The sequence below is a fragment of the Chaetodon auriga genome, chromosome 22, assembly GCF_051107435.1.
Source record: "Chaetodon auriga isolate fChaAug3 chromosome 22, fChaAug3.hap1, whole genome shotgun sequence".
Lineage (NCBI taxonomy): Eukaryota > Metazoa > Chordata > Actinopteri > Chaetodontiformes > Chaetodontidae > Chaetodon > Chaetodon auriga.
The window spans coordinates 18,181,305-18,198,411 of record NC_135095.1 but is presented as its reverse complement, the minus strand read 5'-3'; the positions used below and the strand labels follow the sequence as shown (position 1 = coordinate 18,198,411).

The 17,107-nt window shown below is 45.3% G+C and overlaps 2 protein-coding genes across 2 annotated transcripts; one reads left to right on the top strand and one right to left on the bottom strand.

The window, feature by feature from the left end:
* Nucleotides 1-1,073: 1,073 nt before the first annotated feature.
* On the bottom strand, nt 1,074-7,805 carry slc35e3 (solute carrier family 35 member E3). Its single transcript, XM_076722911.1, has 8 exons — nt 7,521-7,805; nt 5,829-6,288; nt 4,811-4,921; nt 4,599-4,658; nt 4,186-4,284; nt 3,723-3,805; nt 3,175-3,259; nt 1,074-3,068 (listed from the first exon to the last, which is right to left on the bottom strand). Exons 2-8 carry the CDS (start codon nt 6,228-6,230, stop codon nt 2,967-2,969), a joined length of 942 nt encoding a protein of 313 aa, XP_076579026.1. The 5' UTR covers nt 6,231-6,288; nt 7,521-7,805; the 3' UTR covers nt 1,074-2,966.
* Nucleotides 7,806-8,304: 499 nt separating this feature from the next.
* Nucleotides 8,305-16,792, top strand: nup107 (nucleoporin 107). Its single transcript, XM_076722794.1, has 27 exons — nt 8,305-8,427; nt 9,061-9,143; nt 9,461-9,556; nt 9,731-9,825; nt 10,042-10,174; nt 10,268-10,371; nt 10,551-10,666; nt 10,749-10,797; nt 11,153-11,224; nt 11,346-11,434; nt 11,569-11,644; nt 11,760-11,873; nt 11,995-12,085; nt 12,359-12,438; nt 12,613-12,672; nt 12,825-12,970; nt 13,098-13,146; nt 13,281-13,350; nt 13,439-13,554; nt 13,686-13,875; nt 13,959-14,065; nt 14,403-14,505; nt 14,640-14,797; nt 14,981-15,106; nt 15,970-16,083; nt 16,191-16,358; nt 16,574-16,792. Exons 1-27 carry the CDS (start codon nt 8,420-8,422, stop codon nt 16,679-16,681), a joined length of 2,721 nt encoding a protein of 906 aa, XP_076578909.1. The 5' UTR covers nt 8,305-8,419; the 3' UTR covers nt 16,682-16,792.
* Nucleotides 16,793-17,107: the final 315 nt, after the last annotated feature.

The following is a 17,107-nucleotide window of genomic DNA, read 5'->3' as shown; positions in this document are numbered from 1 at the left end:
GTAAGTACAGTTAAGTGACATTGTCAATCTTGTACTTGTAGTGGAGTATTATTATATAGCTATTTTTACAGAAGGTGTGAATATTTCCTCCACCACTCATTATTTGTACCAGTAGCAGTGGCAGTATACATGTTGGTAGTGGTTGAGTTTTGGATGGGGGTATTTTAACAAAATTGTAAAATGTAACTTTAAATAACTAAGCTGTGACACTGATCTCGTTCATTAAAGAGGTAAATCAAAAACCAATCTTAACGCATGTCACCTAATCGAAATTCAAACAGATTAAACTAAACAGAAGGAGTCTTTGTGAGGTCGTTTTAAAGCAGCTCTCAGATTTTCCTCCTCTGGAGACGCCAGATATTTCTAAACATACTCTCTGCAACTCATTTATTCACCTGAAATTTCCTCCCAGCCACTGTGTGTGTGTGTGTGTGTGTGAACAAGGGCTGCTGTTGTAGCTTTATTGACACAGTGGATGATACACACACATTCGGTGGTCGTGAAAGCTCGGCTCAGAGCCACAGCAGAGCCTCACAGAGGAGCTGTTCACAGAAAACCACCCTTTAGGTGTGGTTCTTAGAAATGAAGCCATGTTCACGTTCTATGTGACAGGCAGCTGCAGAAGGTTACTGACGTGTGACTGTTACAGTTTAACTCAGTGTGGTCCCGCCAAACTTCTCCCATGACTTCATTTAAACAACTGTTTAAGGCCCAAAGAGGTTAAACTCTGCAATATTTCACAAAAAGCTGAAAGTAGAAAATACTGACTTCAGATTTGTGTATCAGAGCTTTTTTTTCTTCTTTCCTCTCCCATCATTCATCTGACGACCCCTCAGATTCACCTGGTGACTCTTCAGAGGGGCCCAACCCATAGGTTGGGAACCACTGGACTAATCTAGTAACTGTATGTATATAAAGTAGTAAAGTGGTTCTTGTAGTTGAGGTACTTTTACTTACGATTTCAAATGCAGGACCTTCACCTGTAATGGACAGTTTTTAAATACTTCTTCCATCCCTGCGTGTGTGTATCCATGAAAACTCTACATCCTGTCAATCAGCAGAGACACCAGCTGTGACATCACTAAATAATTCTTTATTCAGCAGACTGAATACAGTTTGTTCAGCACAGTGAAGTGAAATGAGAGCAGTGAACGCTGCAAAGCGACTGTTTGAATCTGTGCAGTCAGGCTTTACGAGGCGAGGCTGCAGTACATCACAGACATCAAGACTGGGGCTTTAATTCAACAGCAACATGTCTGACTGTAGTTTACACGTTTTAAATATTACAAAAACAACAGATCACACCGACTCCTGGAGGTACGCACCTGAAACAGCTCCATGAAAACAAAAAAAAAAACAAAACAAAAAAACCCCAGAAATCAGTAAATCACAGCAAGGAGGGCGCAAAGTTCTGTCAAAACATCCACAAATAAAATAAACTAAAACTAACACTGAGCGGACTAAGAGCAGCCTGAAACTAGAAGCTGAAATATTTTAGACCTTTAAAGTAAAAAACTTATTAAAATCATTGGCAACATAAAAGACTGTGAACCAACACTGCTGCTGTTTGTTCGTTTGTCAGGAAACAGATTCACTCAATCCCTCTCACATCAAGTTCAACTCTTTGAACCACGAGGCCAAAATGGAGCAAGAATCCGGTGCCGTTTGTCACCGTCAGGTTTTATTTGACCTCTTCCTGTCTGAGTAAAAACTGCTTTAGACAGTTAAGAGTCGATGGTGCAAATACATCTTTTGAATAAACCTGTTAGCAACTAAGTTAACAAGCCTGTTAGCTTATAGACCTTTTCTATCTTCAACAACTCTTTATTGAATGAAATGACAAATGAAAAAGTTGAAAATGTTGGTGAGAAGTGAACGCTGCCAGCGCTAGCACGTTAGCGTGTTAGCGGTTAGCCTGCTGTGCCTCTTTCTGCAGTGATAATAATGCCTCACCAGGTTACTCATCATAAGTTATTAGCTTCTGACTGAAAGTGTCATTTGTAATCAGGCTCAAAGTGTGTTTCACGCTGGCCGACTGCTTGGTGAGCGTTGAAATCATTTATGTGGACCGCTTGAGAACAGCTGGACCATCGTTCTAAGACAGTGTCGAGGTCCCAAAGTGGCCAAAGTGTAATTCAGTGGATGGTCCATTACTTTCTATGTGTGGATGTTCTGAATGGTGCAGCCAAGCAGTTATTAAAAAATATAAAGCAACTGTCACTTTAAAGCAAACACATTTTCATGAAATGACAAATCCCTCGTAGGTAGTACCTGATGGAAGGTGTTTGCTGGACTGTTCAGAGTCCACACACCGCAGCTACACACAGCCTGCTCAAACAAACCCAATAAGCTTTGTTATTACAGGCTGATAGATTATCACCTATCTTTACCAGAGATTGTCCTTCAACTCTGCCCAGCCTGTGTCGACATGACACTGGTTTTCTTTTGACCGGTGACCTGGAAACCACAGTGTGTCAAAGGTCATCCAACCCGTCCACACAAACACGCCACAAACGACCGGGAGTTCAGGGAAGAAACGAAGCTGGACACGACGTCCTGCTTCTGTCTGTGTAAACGCGGCTTGAAGAAAGTTGTGCATGTTATTTCATCAGATTTCAATAAAAACAAAGAAGTTATTGTCTGAATTTTCTGGTTTGCAGTTTCATGAACTGAGCAGAGCATTTGATTTTCATTTCAGTAAAGTCCATTCAAAGTGCGGTCCAGCCCAAAATCCCTCTGTTGGTGTGATGAGCTTCAGATTCCCTTAAAATCATCGATGTCAGTGTTGAGGAGAGTGTGAAGAGCAGAAGGTTTGTCGACAGCTCGTACAGACTGAGTCCTTCAGGGAACCTCGTGGAAATTCTTTACTCTGCTACAAAAATACTCGGAAAACACAGTCTGTATATAAAAGAGTTCTCTGCAGCCGCTCACACGAGTCCATGCAGCTGACTGACAGATGAGTCAGCCTATGGTCTTTGAGCCAGGCGGCTCTTCCCCTCCTCCTGTTCCATCAGCTTGAAATGAGTGTAGGACAGGATGCCGGCCAGAGTACAGAGGATCCCCAGAGCCTGAGAGACAGACAGGAGGACAGAGAGACAGGCAGAGAAAAGAGCTGTGGGACTGGAGCCAGAAGGTTGCTGGTTTGAGTCACCAGAGCAGCACAGTAAGACTCACCTGGTTGAATGACAGTGGGTCATGGAAGAGCACGTATCCTCCAATCAGAGTGATGCAGAATTTAAAATGACCAAACATGTTGTATCTGAGGACCAGAGTCAGGAGAAGAGCAACGCACACGAAATCCATCGAAAACAATTTAACCCAATATCTAGAAGCATTTCCTAAAGACCTGCAAGGACCCTTGATCATTTTTAAAAACCTTTCAAGAAAGCCTGAAACCTCGAGAACACTAATGTGACCTGAAACAGAGCTGAAACCCCTCAACAATCCCAGAAACCTCCACAAGGAGACCAAAGACCTCCTCAAGAGGTTCTGAAACCCTTTCCTCAAAACTAGTCAGCTCTTCACAAGACCCCACCAGAAACTGGCCAAGGAGACCTCAAACCCCTTAAAATCCCCAGAGAGAAGAACAAAAACCTCCTCAGGTTGTTTTAAGTCTTTAAACCCCAACCAGTCCTAAAGAACCTGGAACCTTGCGGACCTGTAAAACCTCTCCTTGACCCCTTGAGCCCTGAAACACCCTTCAGGTCTTCATTTGAGGATACGTGACAGCTGAGGTGTTCCCGATGATCCAGTAGATGGACAGGTTGACCAGGAACGCCACCACACCCGAAAACAGCACTGTCACCTAGGCAACAAGAGGCCAACACTGTTACCCCAACATGACAATGTACAAAATAAGGATTTTCACAATAAAAGCCTGGGACCAGTTGCACCAGCTGTTGGGAAGTTCAAAGTGGAAATTTTTGGCATAACTAAATTAAAGTGGGACACTCGATCGACAGATTACTAAGTACTTTACTAGCAAAGACATCTCTTATGTTTGATTGGGGCAACCCAATTTAGCATCTCGCTAGTTTGAAAATAGCTAATTTCTTAGCTTACAAAGTGTTGAGTTTACACGCAAACTTAGCAACGGATTTACGAACAGCTGGTGCAACCGAGTCCAAGAGTTTAATTTACACACACAGCAGCACAATATTGTACAATATCAGATTTTTGACTGACCAGAGCAGGCAGAGACCAGGGTCCAAATATTCCTCCGTCTCCAGTCAGAGGCTCAAACAGAGGAACGATGCAGAGCAGGAAGGCCGACGACAGAGGAGCCTGACAGGACAGTCACCGCGTTAACATTAACGTCCCAGGACAAAGGCAAAAAGTTTCAAGTGAAAGGGACCCAAGTCAAAACCAGCAAGTCTCAAATCAAGTCCAGACGAGTCTGGTAGTCATAAACAGCTTCACCCAAAACCTACTGCCAGCATGAACATGCTTAAGGCGGCGTGCGGTGTGCAGCCGTGTGGGAGAGGAAAACAAACTGATAAACTCTATCAAGAGTCATTCAGTATTATGTCATCGTGTCCTGCTGAAGCCAAGTGCTGCTACAGTGATACTACCAACACTGTGCTGGTGCTGAGTCATACCTGATAGTACAGAAGCTGCATGGAGTTCACCTGGAGCTCATGTTGTTTAGCCCCCACCCACTGAGAGAGGGAGACGGGCAGTGAGACAGACAGAGACAGACAGAGACAGAGAGAGAGAGAGAATTTATGTTAACTCCTGTCCAATCACAGAAAGCACTGTGTCTGTCTGTCCGTCTCAGAGACGCTTCAGGTCAGTGTGTACATTTACTCACCACTTGGTAAAGCGATGTCACCAGAACGCCCAGCGTGGCAAACACCGTCCCCAGCAGGTTGAACCGCACGTCATAGTACGAGTTCAGTATCACGCCTAACGTGATGGGCACCTGGAGACAGACAGGTAGAGGAAATGACGGCACAAGACCACAACTTCCAGGGTCACAAAACAGGATGTTTTTGTGTATTTATTAACAAGCTGCGCACAGTGTTGGTAAAGAGGACGTCAATGAACGCAAGCGTTCACCTCACAGGACAAATCTGGGAAGTTGTGTGATCCCAGTGCTGGCATTTCTTAATAAACTGCACTGAAGACTAATTAAATCCACAGAGGACGACAGGCAAGAAGCTGCTGACATCAACACCAGCTTTTCTGGTAAAAGACTGAGGGAAACGAATCTTTAGATGAAGTTCAAATTACTGCTTTTGGAAAGAAAACGTATTCAGTGAAAGCCCTCCTACTGTTACTTTGTGGTCCACAGAGTTCTTTAATGTGCTACCACATGAGAGGAGCAGCTCTGTGCTTAAAGGCAATGATCAGCCACTTCTGAACATCTGGAAGACACTCAAGAACTTTCTCCAGTGGAGAGTTAATTTAACATCAAAAGTGTTTTCTCTCTTGACCTGGAGACGCTCAGGATGGAGGACTGCTGTTGGACACCGGGCTGTTAAAGCTGATGGTGGATGGACGTGAACTACAGGATCTTCACGTGAAACAAACGGGTGTTTTTCTGCCTTTTCTGGATGGATGTTATGCTGCTTTTTAGTTGTTGTGGTTTTACGTTGCTTTTTTCCCATGTATGCGCGTTTTTTAACGTTTAGTTATGGTCTGCTGTATGTTTTTGAAGAGGTTTTGTACATTTTGTACACTTAATAAACCTTTTTAGGCCAAACATGACCTGACACATGAAACTTTTTCATCGACTGTCAAGTTTGAGCAGCAGAACTCCAGAAAACTGTGGTCACAGCTTTAGCCAGCGACTCGTGTTGAGAGGGGAACACTTAAACTTTCCTTACCAGTGTCAGTTTAATCTTGGTGGAGAAGCTCTTCTTATAGTATGTGGTCTGGATGAGGATGATGACGGGTGTGGTCATGGCTTTCGCCAGCTGGTATGTTCCTATTGAGTTGTTCTGCAGGGAAAGGTTGGTGAAGGCCACGAACCCGCAGAAGCTCAGAGCCAGCCACACGATCCTGCGAACTGGAAGGCTTTTGGGGGCAAAAATGTCCCGTTTGTGGCAGATGTAAAGTCCCAGCCAGGTGACCACAAAGTGAACGAGGGTCAGGGTCATGTTGGGGAAGCCATAGTGCACGTAGATCCACTTGTTGATGAAAACAATGCAGATGGAGGACAGCAGGTTGACCAGCAGGCCGGCGACGATGCGCCTGTTGGCTGATAACCCAAACAGCGTCTCAGCCATCGTTCTGGAAGATTCTTATCTTAGTTCATCCCAGCCGAGCTTTGTTTAACTGATCACACTGAGAGAACAGAGGAAGTGAAAGTTAGAGAGTCTGGAAGTTCAGCCATATTAAAGAGGATGACGCAAGTGCTCCAACATCTATTATTATGTTACACAAACAGAAGCCGTAAAAGAATAGTTATTGTGCTGTTTAAGACAACCAAAAGAGTCGCAGTACTTCAGTATAAGAAGCAATATGAAGTAAAAGTCATGCATTCAGAACCTTGCTTATGCACAAGTATGATTTTCTGAATGTAGTGAAAATACTGAAAGTTACAAAGGATTCATTATACAGAAGCAGAAATATAGTTTCAGTATTACGCAATATTGTTTTAATGATATTTACAGTGATTTACTCTTCATGTTATAGCTGGCGGAGGTTAGGCTTACATTAAGTACTTTATGGAAAGTACATTTACTCAAATACTGCATCGTAGTACAAATTTGAGGTACTTAAGTATTCTATATTATGGAACCTTATACTTTTCCTTCATTGAGAGAAATGTACATTTTATTCCCAGATTTAAGTTTAGCGAAGTTAGCTTCATCTCCACCAGTGCTAACATGAAAAAGTTTAAAGCTAACATAGCTTACATATGAATGAATCGGAGTGGGAAATAATAATAATATAGCCTAGTTTAACACTGAAATGGGCAGTTTTACGTTTGACAGTCTGACCAAAGTTTGCTGACAATATTTTTACTGTAGTTCAAACCTGAAAAGTTGTCACGATGTCGAGTAAAAAGTGATTTAGGGCAGCCAAAAGTGTAGCTGAGACGCTACATACAAAAAGTAGCCTAGCATAAAATGGTCATAGTCACGTGAAGGACAAATACCTCAACTTTATACTTTAATTTGGTACTTCAGTAACTATACATAATTATTCTACACCACTGCTTTTATCAATCTAGTTAATAACTTTAATAACACGCATAAAAGAAGAGTTTTCAGTTTGTAACGGCTGTCAGTAAAATAGGTGTTTTTTCAAATGAAGTTCGGCGTGATGCTCTGAACACAGACTGGCTTTGACATAGAGTCACTGCCCAAAGTCTAGAACCGATGCCGGGTAAAACACAAATTACAGATTAAACGATGTGTGTTGCTATTAGTTAAACACGACTTCATAGTTTAAAGACAGTCTGAACACACAGATGTAAAAATCAGTTCATTTTACTCAGACCGGATTAATTGCTGGAGTCTGTCTGTCTGTCCGTTTGTCTCCCATTCTGCCACGCAATAAGAAAAGTTTACCTGGGGTCTCCATCTTCCCATCTGTCTCTCCGCTTCTTCCCCTCCGTGTATTTTACTCCCTGTCTCCCTCCGGCCGCACAAACACGCCGCGAGTTACCGGGCTGACCGCGCGTCTCTCCCCGGTAGTCGGAGCTCCAGTCCCGGCCTTTGCAGTGAGGAATCTCCGCTGCACCACTGGTGGTTTTTCTTCCCTGCAATCCTGCTGGATGTATTCGTGATTACTGGTTAAAAACTGTCCTGTGTGTTCCTGTTTCCTCTGTGTTTAATGCCGTTTAACGTACGTGTGTTGAGCAACAGCGGCCACCAGCGGGCTGGAGGGCACAGAGCAGAGATCACCTAAAAACAGATGACTCACTCTATACTGAAAACTGCGTCAGCTAATCCCAGGAAAACACATGAAAAACATGTAGATGATAAAATAATGAAACGACTAAGCAAATGCAAGGTCATGACTTACAATAATATCTTATCTATATCTGGAAAATGCATGGCCACAAAGCTGAAAACAGGCTGTTTTTCTGAGCTCATAAAACGTTTTAGAGATACGTGGTTCTCACAGGAATGATGCATTGCTGTAGATTAAACTAGCCATCAGTATATAAAGTAGTTCAGTGAGTTCAACCATAAACATCTACAGCAGTGAAATACACATTAATGCAGCAGTAACATTAATCCACAAACAGCAGATAAAAGAGAAAAACACTGACAAGGAACACTTCACTTCATCGTGGTAACTGATATCCTCCTGAACAGAATCTATCAACGCTGAACTTTGGGAGGCAGCAATGCGCCGCAAGCCATCCAGTCTGCCGGAAATTCTAACGGAGAAGAAGAAGAAACCCGAAGAAGAAGAAGAAGTCTGTTAAGCCTCGTGAAGCGGGAATTGACAGCCTGCTACCATGGACTGGTAAAATACATTTAATATTTTTTTTAACTTCAGATTTTAAACCTTTATATTGTCAGTTCTATGTGTGAACCGTTAGCTTGTTGTTTAGCCTGCTAGCCCGAGCAGGATGCTGTACTGTGCTAGCTGGGGCAGACGATGCTAAACTGTTAACAGTGCCGTTCATAATCAGTGCTGATGCTAACCGGCTAGCTAGGTCAGTTAGTGGTTTGTGTACTGTTGATATGATTAACCAGGGCTGCTAATAGCGTCGTTTACAGTCAGTAATTGGAGCTAATCGTAGTAGGTGCTAATTACTCCATGACCAGCGGCGAAATTAAGTGGTATCCCCGCAACAAACCAACAACACCAGCTGTTTACTGTTGTTAGCTGTCAGACAGTAAAGTAGAGCTTAAGTTATGTCTCGACTTCAGCTGTCTGTGTCTCAGTGGACCTTTTGTAGTCAATGTATAATACTTGATCATGAATACATAGTTGTCCAGTTAGTTGTTATTTATTGTGTCAAGGACAAACAACTTCATTCTGGGTTCTGGGAAGTTGTGATTGCAATCCAGAATCCAGCGACAGGGACTCGTAGGAAGCAGCAGTATTTGCTCTGTATGTATACACTAACACGTCCGTGCTCTGGTCCTTCAGGGGTCAGAGTGAGCTGCTGTCTCCAGTGGTTCGAGATGATGAGGTGACCCTCGCTGCCCGCAGGAGGAGGAAGAAGGTGGCCTGTATCCTCCAGCTCAAGCCGCCTGTGTGTTAAACTTCAAATCAAATGTGTTGGACTGGATTTTCACTGTTATTGGGATCAAAGAAATAATTTTAAAACCCGTTTTTCATGTTTTTTTTCCACATTTTATACACTATTGATGAATAAGATTAATCATCAGCTGTATTCTTAGTTTCGATAATGAATGCACAAATACAAAAAAGTATTTTTGGGGTGGTGGGAACCCATTTGAGGGTGCTGCCCCACCGCCTCACTGTTAGTATCCAATGATAATGTCAGAACCGTCAGTGTTGTTGTTTTCCTGACTGATGGCCTCAGTTCCATCACCCGGCAGCAGCAGCCCCGTCACTTCCACTGTAACACCAGCCCGCTCCCTGCTGAGGACCACTCCTGCTTCCCTGTACAGACAGGCTGGTAGGACGCGCACTCACTCACACACACTCACACACACAGCAATCCTGATTCAGATACCTATCTTTCACATCAGCTGATATTAAGCCTGATTTCAGTCTAATTATTGATGATCCTCTGATATCAAAGAGCTCCATAAATCCCTGCTCTCACCTCATGTCTCTCCCTCTCTCTCAGTAACTCCCAGAGTTCCAGATGTTTCCGCTATTTTGGCTCCAGCAGGCCGAACGCCTCGATTCACACGCACACCCAGAAATGCACTCAGCAGTATGGTGAGACACAAACACACACAGTCCAATAGGACCTCATGCAAGAACCTTTCTGTGTTCTCTGGAATCACTCCTACGTGCACCTCAAGAACAAATGTGTTCATACAAGCGTTTCTTGCATAAGTCTCACTTTTATACACAACCAGTCTGTCAGTGACGAAATAGAAAATGAGATGTTACATGAAGTGTCTAAATTCTAAGATGGTTGTGTGTGTCTAGAATTTGGATGACAGTGATTGGACCAACAGCATGTACACCTCCCCTGTCTCGGGAATGGAGAACACCAGCTTCTTCGCAGATGAGATGAACCTCAGCTCAGCACTACTAAAGGAGGATGACCCAGGCGAGGCTGGTGAGTGAAACAAACGCACCCAAGCCTGCTCTCTCACTCTGCAGTCTTCTTTTATGGTCCTCCTGTTAACGCTGGTGTGTTCGATCCTTGCAGCGGCTGCCAGTCTCTTCCCAGAGTTCCTCGATGCCTTTTTGAAAAACTCGTCCTCTGCGGTGTTTGAGCTGCTTGAGGATTATCAGACACTCTGCCAGGACAAGGTAGGCTCTCAGCGTGTGTGTCTGTGTGTGTGTGTCAGATTGCTGGATCAGTGCTTGGGGTTAGGATGTGTATTTCTCAAAGTAAGTACCAAGCTGGAGTCAGCGTGTGGTTAGCTTAGCATAAACACCGGAAACTACTCTGTGTAATCACTCACCTTCTGTCCATCACCATATTTAAGGTGGACGTGCTGCAGTCCGTGGTCCTCAGAGCGGGTCAGAACAGTAAAACAGCAGGAGTCCGTTGGCTGCTGCAGCAGGAGAACTGTTCCTGGAGACTCATCACCTCACTGTACAGGTACCCGTCTGACTGAAGAGCCACCTGCCCGTCTGATTGGCTGTTAACGTGTCTCTGATTGATCACCGGTCTGTGTCTGCAGGGATCGGGTCCAGTTGGCGATGGAAGATGATATGATGACAGACATTGTTGTGAGTGACAGTTTATGAGAGTGCAGGCTGCTGGCAGCCAACACACACACACACACACAAACACACACACACACACATCATGCTCATATTGTTCAGTTCTTTGGTCTGTGTAAATGTTCTTAAATTGAATATAAGTTAAGCAACATTACACATTATTCTCAAGAGAATCCCATCTGCTTTAATACTTTAATACTCTGTGTGTGTGTGTGTGTGTGTGTGTGCGTGTGCGCTAGTGTTGGAAATCAAATTCACACACTCTGAACACACTAACTAGCGTTGAGTCTTGCTCCTGATTACGCTGCTCAGAAACTCGAACCTGGACGTTGTAAAGATGAAGATGTGTTTGTGTCCGTAGGTTCCCAGTGAGAGTGAGAAGGTCGTGGTGGAGCAGCTGTTCCAGCGCGACGCCGTCATTCGTCAGAGTCAGGTAACAAACACAGATACAGCGGCTGTGCCTCCGGCTTCCTCCCCCAGCTGCAGATTATGGATCATTGAATTTCTTTTGTCTGTCATTTCTCGTTGTGCACTGACTGGTCACTGTGTTGCAGCTGGTCGTTGATTGGCTGGAGAGCATTGCCAAGGATCAGATTGGAGATTTTTCTGATAACATTGAATACTACGCCAAAAACGTCTGCTGGTCAGTTCCCGTCTGTCTGTTTACAAGCATCGAGCCTGCAGTGGTGTGTGTCAAGATCATTGGTGAGTTCCTGTTTGAGTAAGGTGTGTGTGTGTGTGTGTGTGTGTGTGTGTGTGTGTGTGTGTGTGTGTCAGGGAGAACACCCTCCATGCGCTGAAGCTGAGGAGGAAGAGCGGTGCTGCCTTCACTGTTCCTCTGGTCACTGAGCTGGTGAGACCTGTTAACAACAAGAAACCCATCTTTATCCCTGGCGTGTCTAGATGCGTGTATAATGTGTGTGTGTGTGTGTGTGTGTGTGTGTGTGTGTGTGTGTGTGTGTGTGTAGGACCCGGACGCTCCTCTCCGGCAGCAGCGCCCCCTGGCTGACCTGGACCGAGAGGACGACGCCCGGCTGCTGAAGAACCTGTTCACCCTGATCAGAGCGGGGATGACCGAGGAGGTAGAGAGAGACACTCTGAGTGTCACATGATGTGCTTCCACGCCGTGTGTGGACTGTGGGGAGTGTCTCGTCTGCTTCCTCGTATCCACAGCTGTTTCTGTGTGTGTATATGTGTGTTTAGGCTCAGAGGCTGTGTAAGCGCTGTGGTCAGGCCTGGAGAGCAGCAACTCTGGAAGGCTGGAAACTCTACCATGATCCCAACATGACCTCAGGTGACCTGTGTGTACATCTCAGGATGATGTTGCTTGCTGCGGAGGCTTTTGTCTTTCTCTTTTGGCTCTGTCCTGCTGAAATTACAAGATGGGGTCTGTAATAGACCCTATCTTGTAATTTTTGATGCCTTGCTGAACGACAAGTTAAATTACTGAGGAGCACAGATCACGTAGCCCTGCCGCTCGCCTCCGCACTGCAGCTCTGCACGCTCTATCTGAACATCTGCTCGTGTGTTTCTGTCTCATGCTGATCTGTTTCTCTTCTCTCTGCAGGGAGTGTGGAGCTGCAGCCTGTTGAAGGAAACCCTCAAAGAGGAATCTGGAAAGCCTGCTGCTGGAGAATGGCTGAAGAGGTACAGCCATCTTTTTACCTTCCAGAGGCTCCAGTTTATGGCCTGTAATCACCAGTTAACATCTTCAGATAACACATCCAGTGTCTGCCAGTGAAATGTTCATTTAGTGACGGAGCTTCAAGAGGAATAAACGCTGTGTAATGTTAACCTGCTGTGTGTGTTTGTCTGTTTTAGGAGCAGTTAAACAGATATGAGAGGGCGATCTACGCCAGCCTGAGTGGAAACCTCAAACCGGTAATTTAATGACTTTGTATTTCTGTGTCTTTGTGTGTGTGTGTGTGTGTGTTACTGTGCCACCACAGTACTCTTTAATTACTATACTTGTTTTTGTGTGTGTGTGTGTGTGTGTGTGTGTGTGCGTGCGTGCGTGCGTGTGTGTGCGTCAGCTCCTGGCGGTGTGTGAATCATGGGAGGACTGCGTGTGGGCGCACTTCAGAGTGATGGTCGACTCGCTGGTCGAAAAGGATCTGATGTCTTCAGGAATGGCCCACCAGGAAGTGGAGACGCTGCCACGGGAATACCTGGAAGCCAAGTACGACACACACACACACACACACACACACACACACACACACTCCTTTATTTCCACCCACCAGCTAATTGTGTCGCTGCACACTTGACGTCTCTCCGACCATCATTCTGTCTCTGTCTCTGCTCAGTTGGACCATGGAAAAGGTGTTTGACGAACTTCAAGCCTCAGACTCAAAGGTGAAGCTCACACACTAACTGAATGTGATTGGTGAATATTGAAGTCACATGACCGAACCCACCTTAAAACCAGCTTCTTCCTCTGTGTGTGTGTGTGTGTGTGCGTGCGTGTGCGTGTGCGTGTGCGTGCGCAGAGAGTGTTGGAGGAGACGAGGGAGCATTACCACGTCATCCAGAAGTTTGTCATCCTGGGAGACCTGGATGGTGAGACCCCCTGACCTCTGACCTCTGACCCCTGAAGAGGAATCAGACTTCTTTGTAGCCTGAACCTTAACCTGTCTGTCTCTTTCAGGTTTATTGGAGGAGTTTTCTGATTGGCTGACAGCCTCCAAGCCCCTCCCCTCTCACCTGCTTCGCTTCATGACTCACCTGCTGCTGTTTTTCCGCTCTCTAGGTTTAGCGCTGAAGGTGAAGTAGATGAATTGGTCTGATCTCCCCTTTGTATTGTTACAGTGGTATTTCTAAACTCTTTGCTCAGCGGTGAGTTGACCCGGGATTGTTGGGGACGGCTCACATCTCTCCCTTTCCCTCTCTCGCAGGAGGAGGTGTGTGTGGATGTGCTGAAGGCGTACGTCTCCCTTCTGATCCGGGATCAGCACACTGACCTCGTGGCGAGCTACGTTAGCCAGCTGCCGACTGAGCTCGCCACCGCTCAGTACGCCGCTTTCCTGGAGACCGTCAACCAGCCGGAGCTGCGTCCCCGCTGCCTGCAGCTCGCCACTGATGCCGGTGAGACGGAAACACCGAAGCGAACCGACTGAGGCCAGCAACAAACGATATTACTGAGAGATACTGAGTGTTTGTTTTCGTAGGTCTGGATGTTGCTGCGATAACCAAGCTGGTGGTGGAGACGGTCAGAGAGAGAGACGACCCCCAGTTTACGCATCACAACCAGACGCTGGAGACGGGAACTACAAAGGTACAGAGAACAGTGTTGGTGCCTTTACAGTGTTGTATAAACAGGTAAATGCTGTATTTTCATCTTATGTTACAATAGAAAAGAACAGGACCTGTAAAGAGCCGTACATATCAAAGAGAGCAGCAGCCTGGGAACGTTTGGAAGATATAAAACACTACAAAGCATGATTGAAATGAAAATTTCACTGATGAAAACTGTATTAAACTAATCAAAACGACTAAAATCTGACTGAAACTAACAAACATAGATTAAAACTAAACATGGCAACATGCTCTGATGATTTGTGTGTTAGTAGAACTGAGTTACTGTGAGTTACTGTACTGCTGTGCTCTGATAGGAGGACCTAAAGAAGATTGATGTTATCGATTGGCTGCTGTTTGACCCCGCCCATCGAGCCGAGTCTCTGAAGCAGTCCAACGCCATCATGAGGAAGTTTCTGGGTACTCTTTTCTTGTTTTTTGTGTCATTGATTGATTGATCGATCTATACTGTCTGCGATCTCGTCTGTCTGCCATCACTGACCGCGAGGAACCATAATGCATTTCTTCTGACTGCCTGTCCGTTTCTCTTTCAGCCCTGCAGAAACACGATGCAGCCAAGGCGGTGTTCTCTAAAGTACCAGAGGACTCGATGAGGGAGATTTACTGCCAGTGGGCGGGGGTCGGTCAGACCGCGACGCCTGCTGAGGATGAGAACGCCATCAGAGAACACCTGTGCATCAGAGCATACCTGGTCTGTCATCAGCCTCTGTATCAGTATTTCCAACACAGACATTTAAGGAACCCTAACCTGAACCTGTAGAGCTCTGGTGCTGGTTTGGTACTTACGACCACTTACAGGTTCAGGTTATGGAAAGTACTGCTGGCTGTCCTGTGGGGATTAATAAGGATTATTAATCTGAACGTGGTCTCACAGGAAGCCCATGAAGCCTTCACTGAGTGGTTCAGCCACAGCAGCTCTGCCCCCCAGAAGCCAGCACCTGTCCCAGAGGCCAAATTCACCGAGAGAGTAGCCAATGAGATGAGAGAGAAGGAGTACCAGGTACACACACACACACACACACACACACAGCTCCTATCTAATGATAATTTTTCATTGTAGAAAAATACTTAATTTTCATCAGTACACCTTATCTATAATGAAGTGATGAATATCGCGCGTAAAAAGGAGAGAGGGCGTCTCCAGGAATTTAGCTGGTTTAGAGTGGCAAGGTGAAGGAGTGTGGTGTTCCTATTAGAGAGCACGAAGACTGATGTCCTGCTTATTGACGGTTTATTTTGGCTGTGGTCTGCAATAGTATTACAAATAATAATCAGCATGGCAAACACCATACATAATATGCAACATAATAACAGAACAAAGGACTGTATTCATCATTCAAGCATCATATAAATCATACAACTTAAACACCTCACATGAGGCACACATATAGCACAAAAACTCGCTAGCCTTAACTACGCATCATCAACTATAGCTAACTATAGCGTTAGCTACAGCTTATATGAACAGCGAATAAATACACTTCACAGTGGTAGTATCTAACTACTACAACGTAAACGTGCTAAACTCACCTTCTGGCATTTACTCACAGCAATAACCGGGTAGAGGTGAGTTACGTTCATGACAATAAAGAAACACGTCATATTAACGAGAGAAAACTTTTAGCACGGCATTCGCACACACGAGATGCATTCAAGAGCATCGGAACAACAATGTTGCGTTCAAGAACGTAAGACACAAGAAAATTTACCGAAAAATAACTAGTAATGAATGGAAACTTAATTCAATAAACAAGTTCACAACATAATAACTGTGTGGGCTTTCTAACAGCGCGTGTGTGTGTGTGCGTGCGTGCGTGCGTGCGTGCGTGCGTGTGTGTGTGTGCGTGTGCGTGTGCGTGTCAGGCCTCCCTGGCCGCCTGGTCGAGCCGTCTGGAAGCTCTAACTGAAGATGTAAAAGAGAGAATCTACAACGTGCTGCTGTTCGTAGATGGCGGATGGATGGTCGACAACAGACAGGTAACTGTTGACGACAGGAAGCAGGAAGTCCGTGTTTAGGATGTTTCCACCTCAGGAGCTTCAGCAGGAGACCAAGAATGATAAATGGATTGTTTGGTTGGTTTCAGGACTCGGAGCAGGACTCAGAGCGCAGCCACCAGATGGCGGCGTTGCGCTCTCTGTGTCTGCCTCGCCTCAGTTTCCTGCTGCTGAGCGTGCTGCAGAACTCCTCCAGACACCAGGAGGCGCTGCGACTCGCCGACATCATCTCGACTGACCAGCACCGCCTCTACCAGGTAACTAGCGCTGGGCAGACACTGAGCAGACGTGCAGATGTTTATCTGAAAGCCAGATCATTGGTCGTTCAGGTGATTAGTCAGACGTCGATAATGAAAGTAGACGTGAGTTGCACCAACTTCGGAGACCTCTGGAGCTCTCTTGCATTTAAGATCATGTTTAAGGTTTAAGAAATCAGATTTCACGGTTCCTTTGTTTCTCTCTGCAAATTCAGGTTTTCTCCAAAGAGGAGCTGAGGAGGTTTCTTCAAAAGTTGCGGGACTCGTCGCTCTCCCTGTTGGACCGAGGACTCGACCCGCTGGGCTACGAGTTACAGCCATGAACACAACAAGAAAACACACCCACACACACACACACACACACACACATATGCAGCAGTGGTTGAATCACTTTTGTTTTTTGTCTTTTTTCAAAATAAAAGCCTATGTTTCCAATAATGATTCAGTGTGAACTTTATTTAAAGCCATCTAAATAACTGATACTGTGGAGCTGCTGACGGTCAACTGCAATGTGTGCGCCTGTTTTCTAGTTTGTTTTGCTCTTCCAGATGCACATGTGCCATGTCCATGAAAATCAATAGCTGAAGCCATTCTCTCAGCAGACATTCTGGTTTGGTTTCAGGGTTTTCCTCTTATGAAGACATGAGAAATAAATATGTTGATTTAAACTGATGAGAAATGTTTAAGGTACATAGATGTTGCCACTTGCGGCGCAGGCGTTGTTACATGCTTATTTGCAGTTCGCGCGC

What these genes read in the sequence shown, in the direction of transcription:
- nup107 (XM_076722794.1), top strand. An exon ending in GAGGAGGAAGAAGGTGGCCT is followed by an intron (nt 9,144 to 9,460) that starts GTATCCTCCAGC and finishes TGATGGCCTCAG; the next exon opens with TTCCATCACCCGGCAGCAGC. An exon ending in GCTGGAGAATGGCTGAAGAG is followed by an intron (nt 12,439 to 12,612) that starts GTACAGCCATCT and finishes TGTCTGTTTTAG; the next exon opens with GAGCAGTTAAACAGATATGA.
- slc35e3 (XM_076722911.1), bottom strand. Translation starts at nt 6,230, where the DNA reads ATGGCTGAGACGCTGTTTGGGTTATCAGCCAACAGGCGCATCGTCGCC. An exon ending in CCAAGATTAAACTGACACTG is followed by an intron (nt 4,922 to 5,828) that starts GTAAGGAAAGTT and finishes GTCTGTCTCCAG; the next exon opens with GTGCCCATCACGTTAGGCGT. An exon ending in CCTGGTCTCTGCCTGCTCTG is followed by an intron (nt 3,806 to 4,185) that starts GTCAGTCAAAAA and finishes CTTGTTGCCTAG; the next exon opens with GTGACAGTGCTGTTTTCGGG.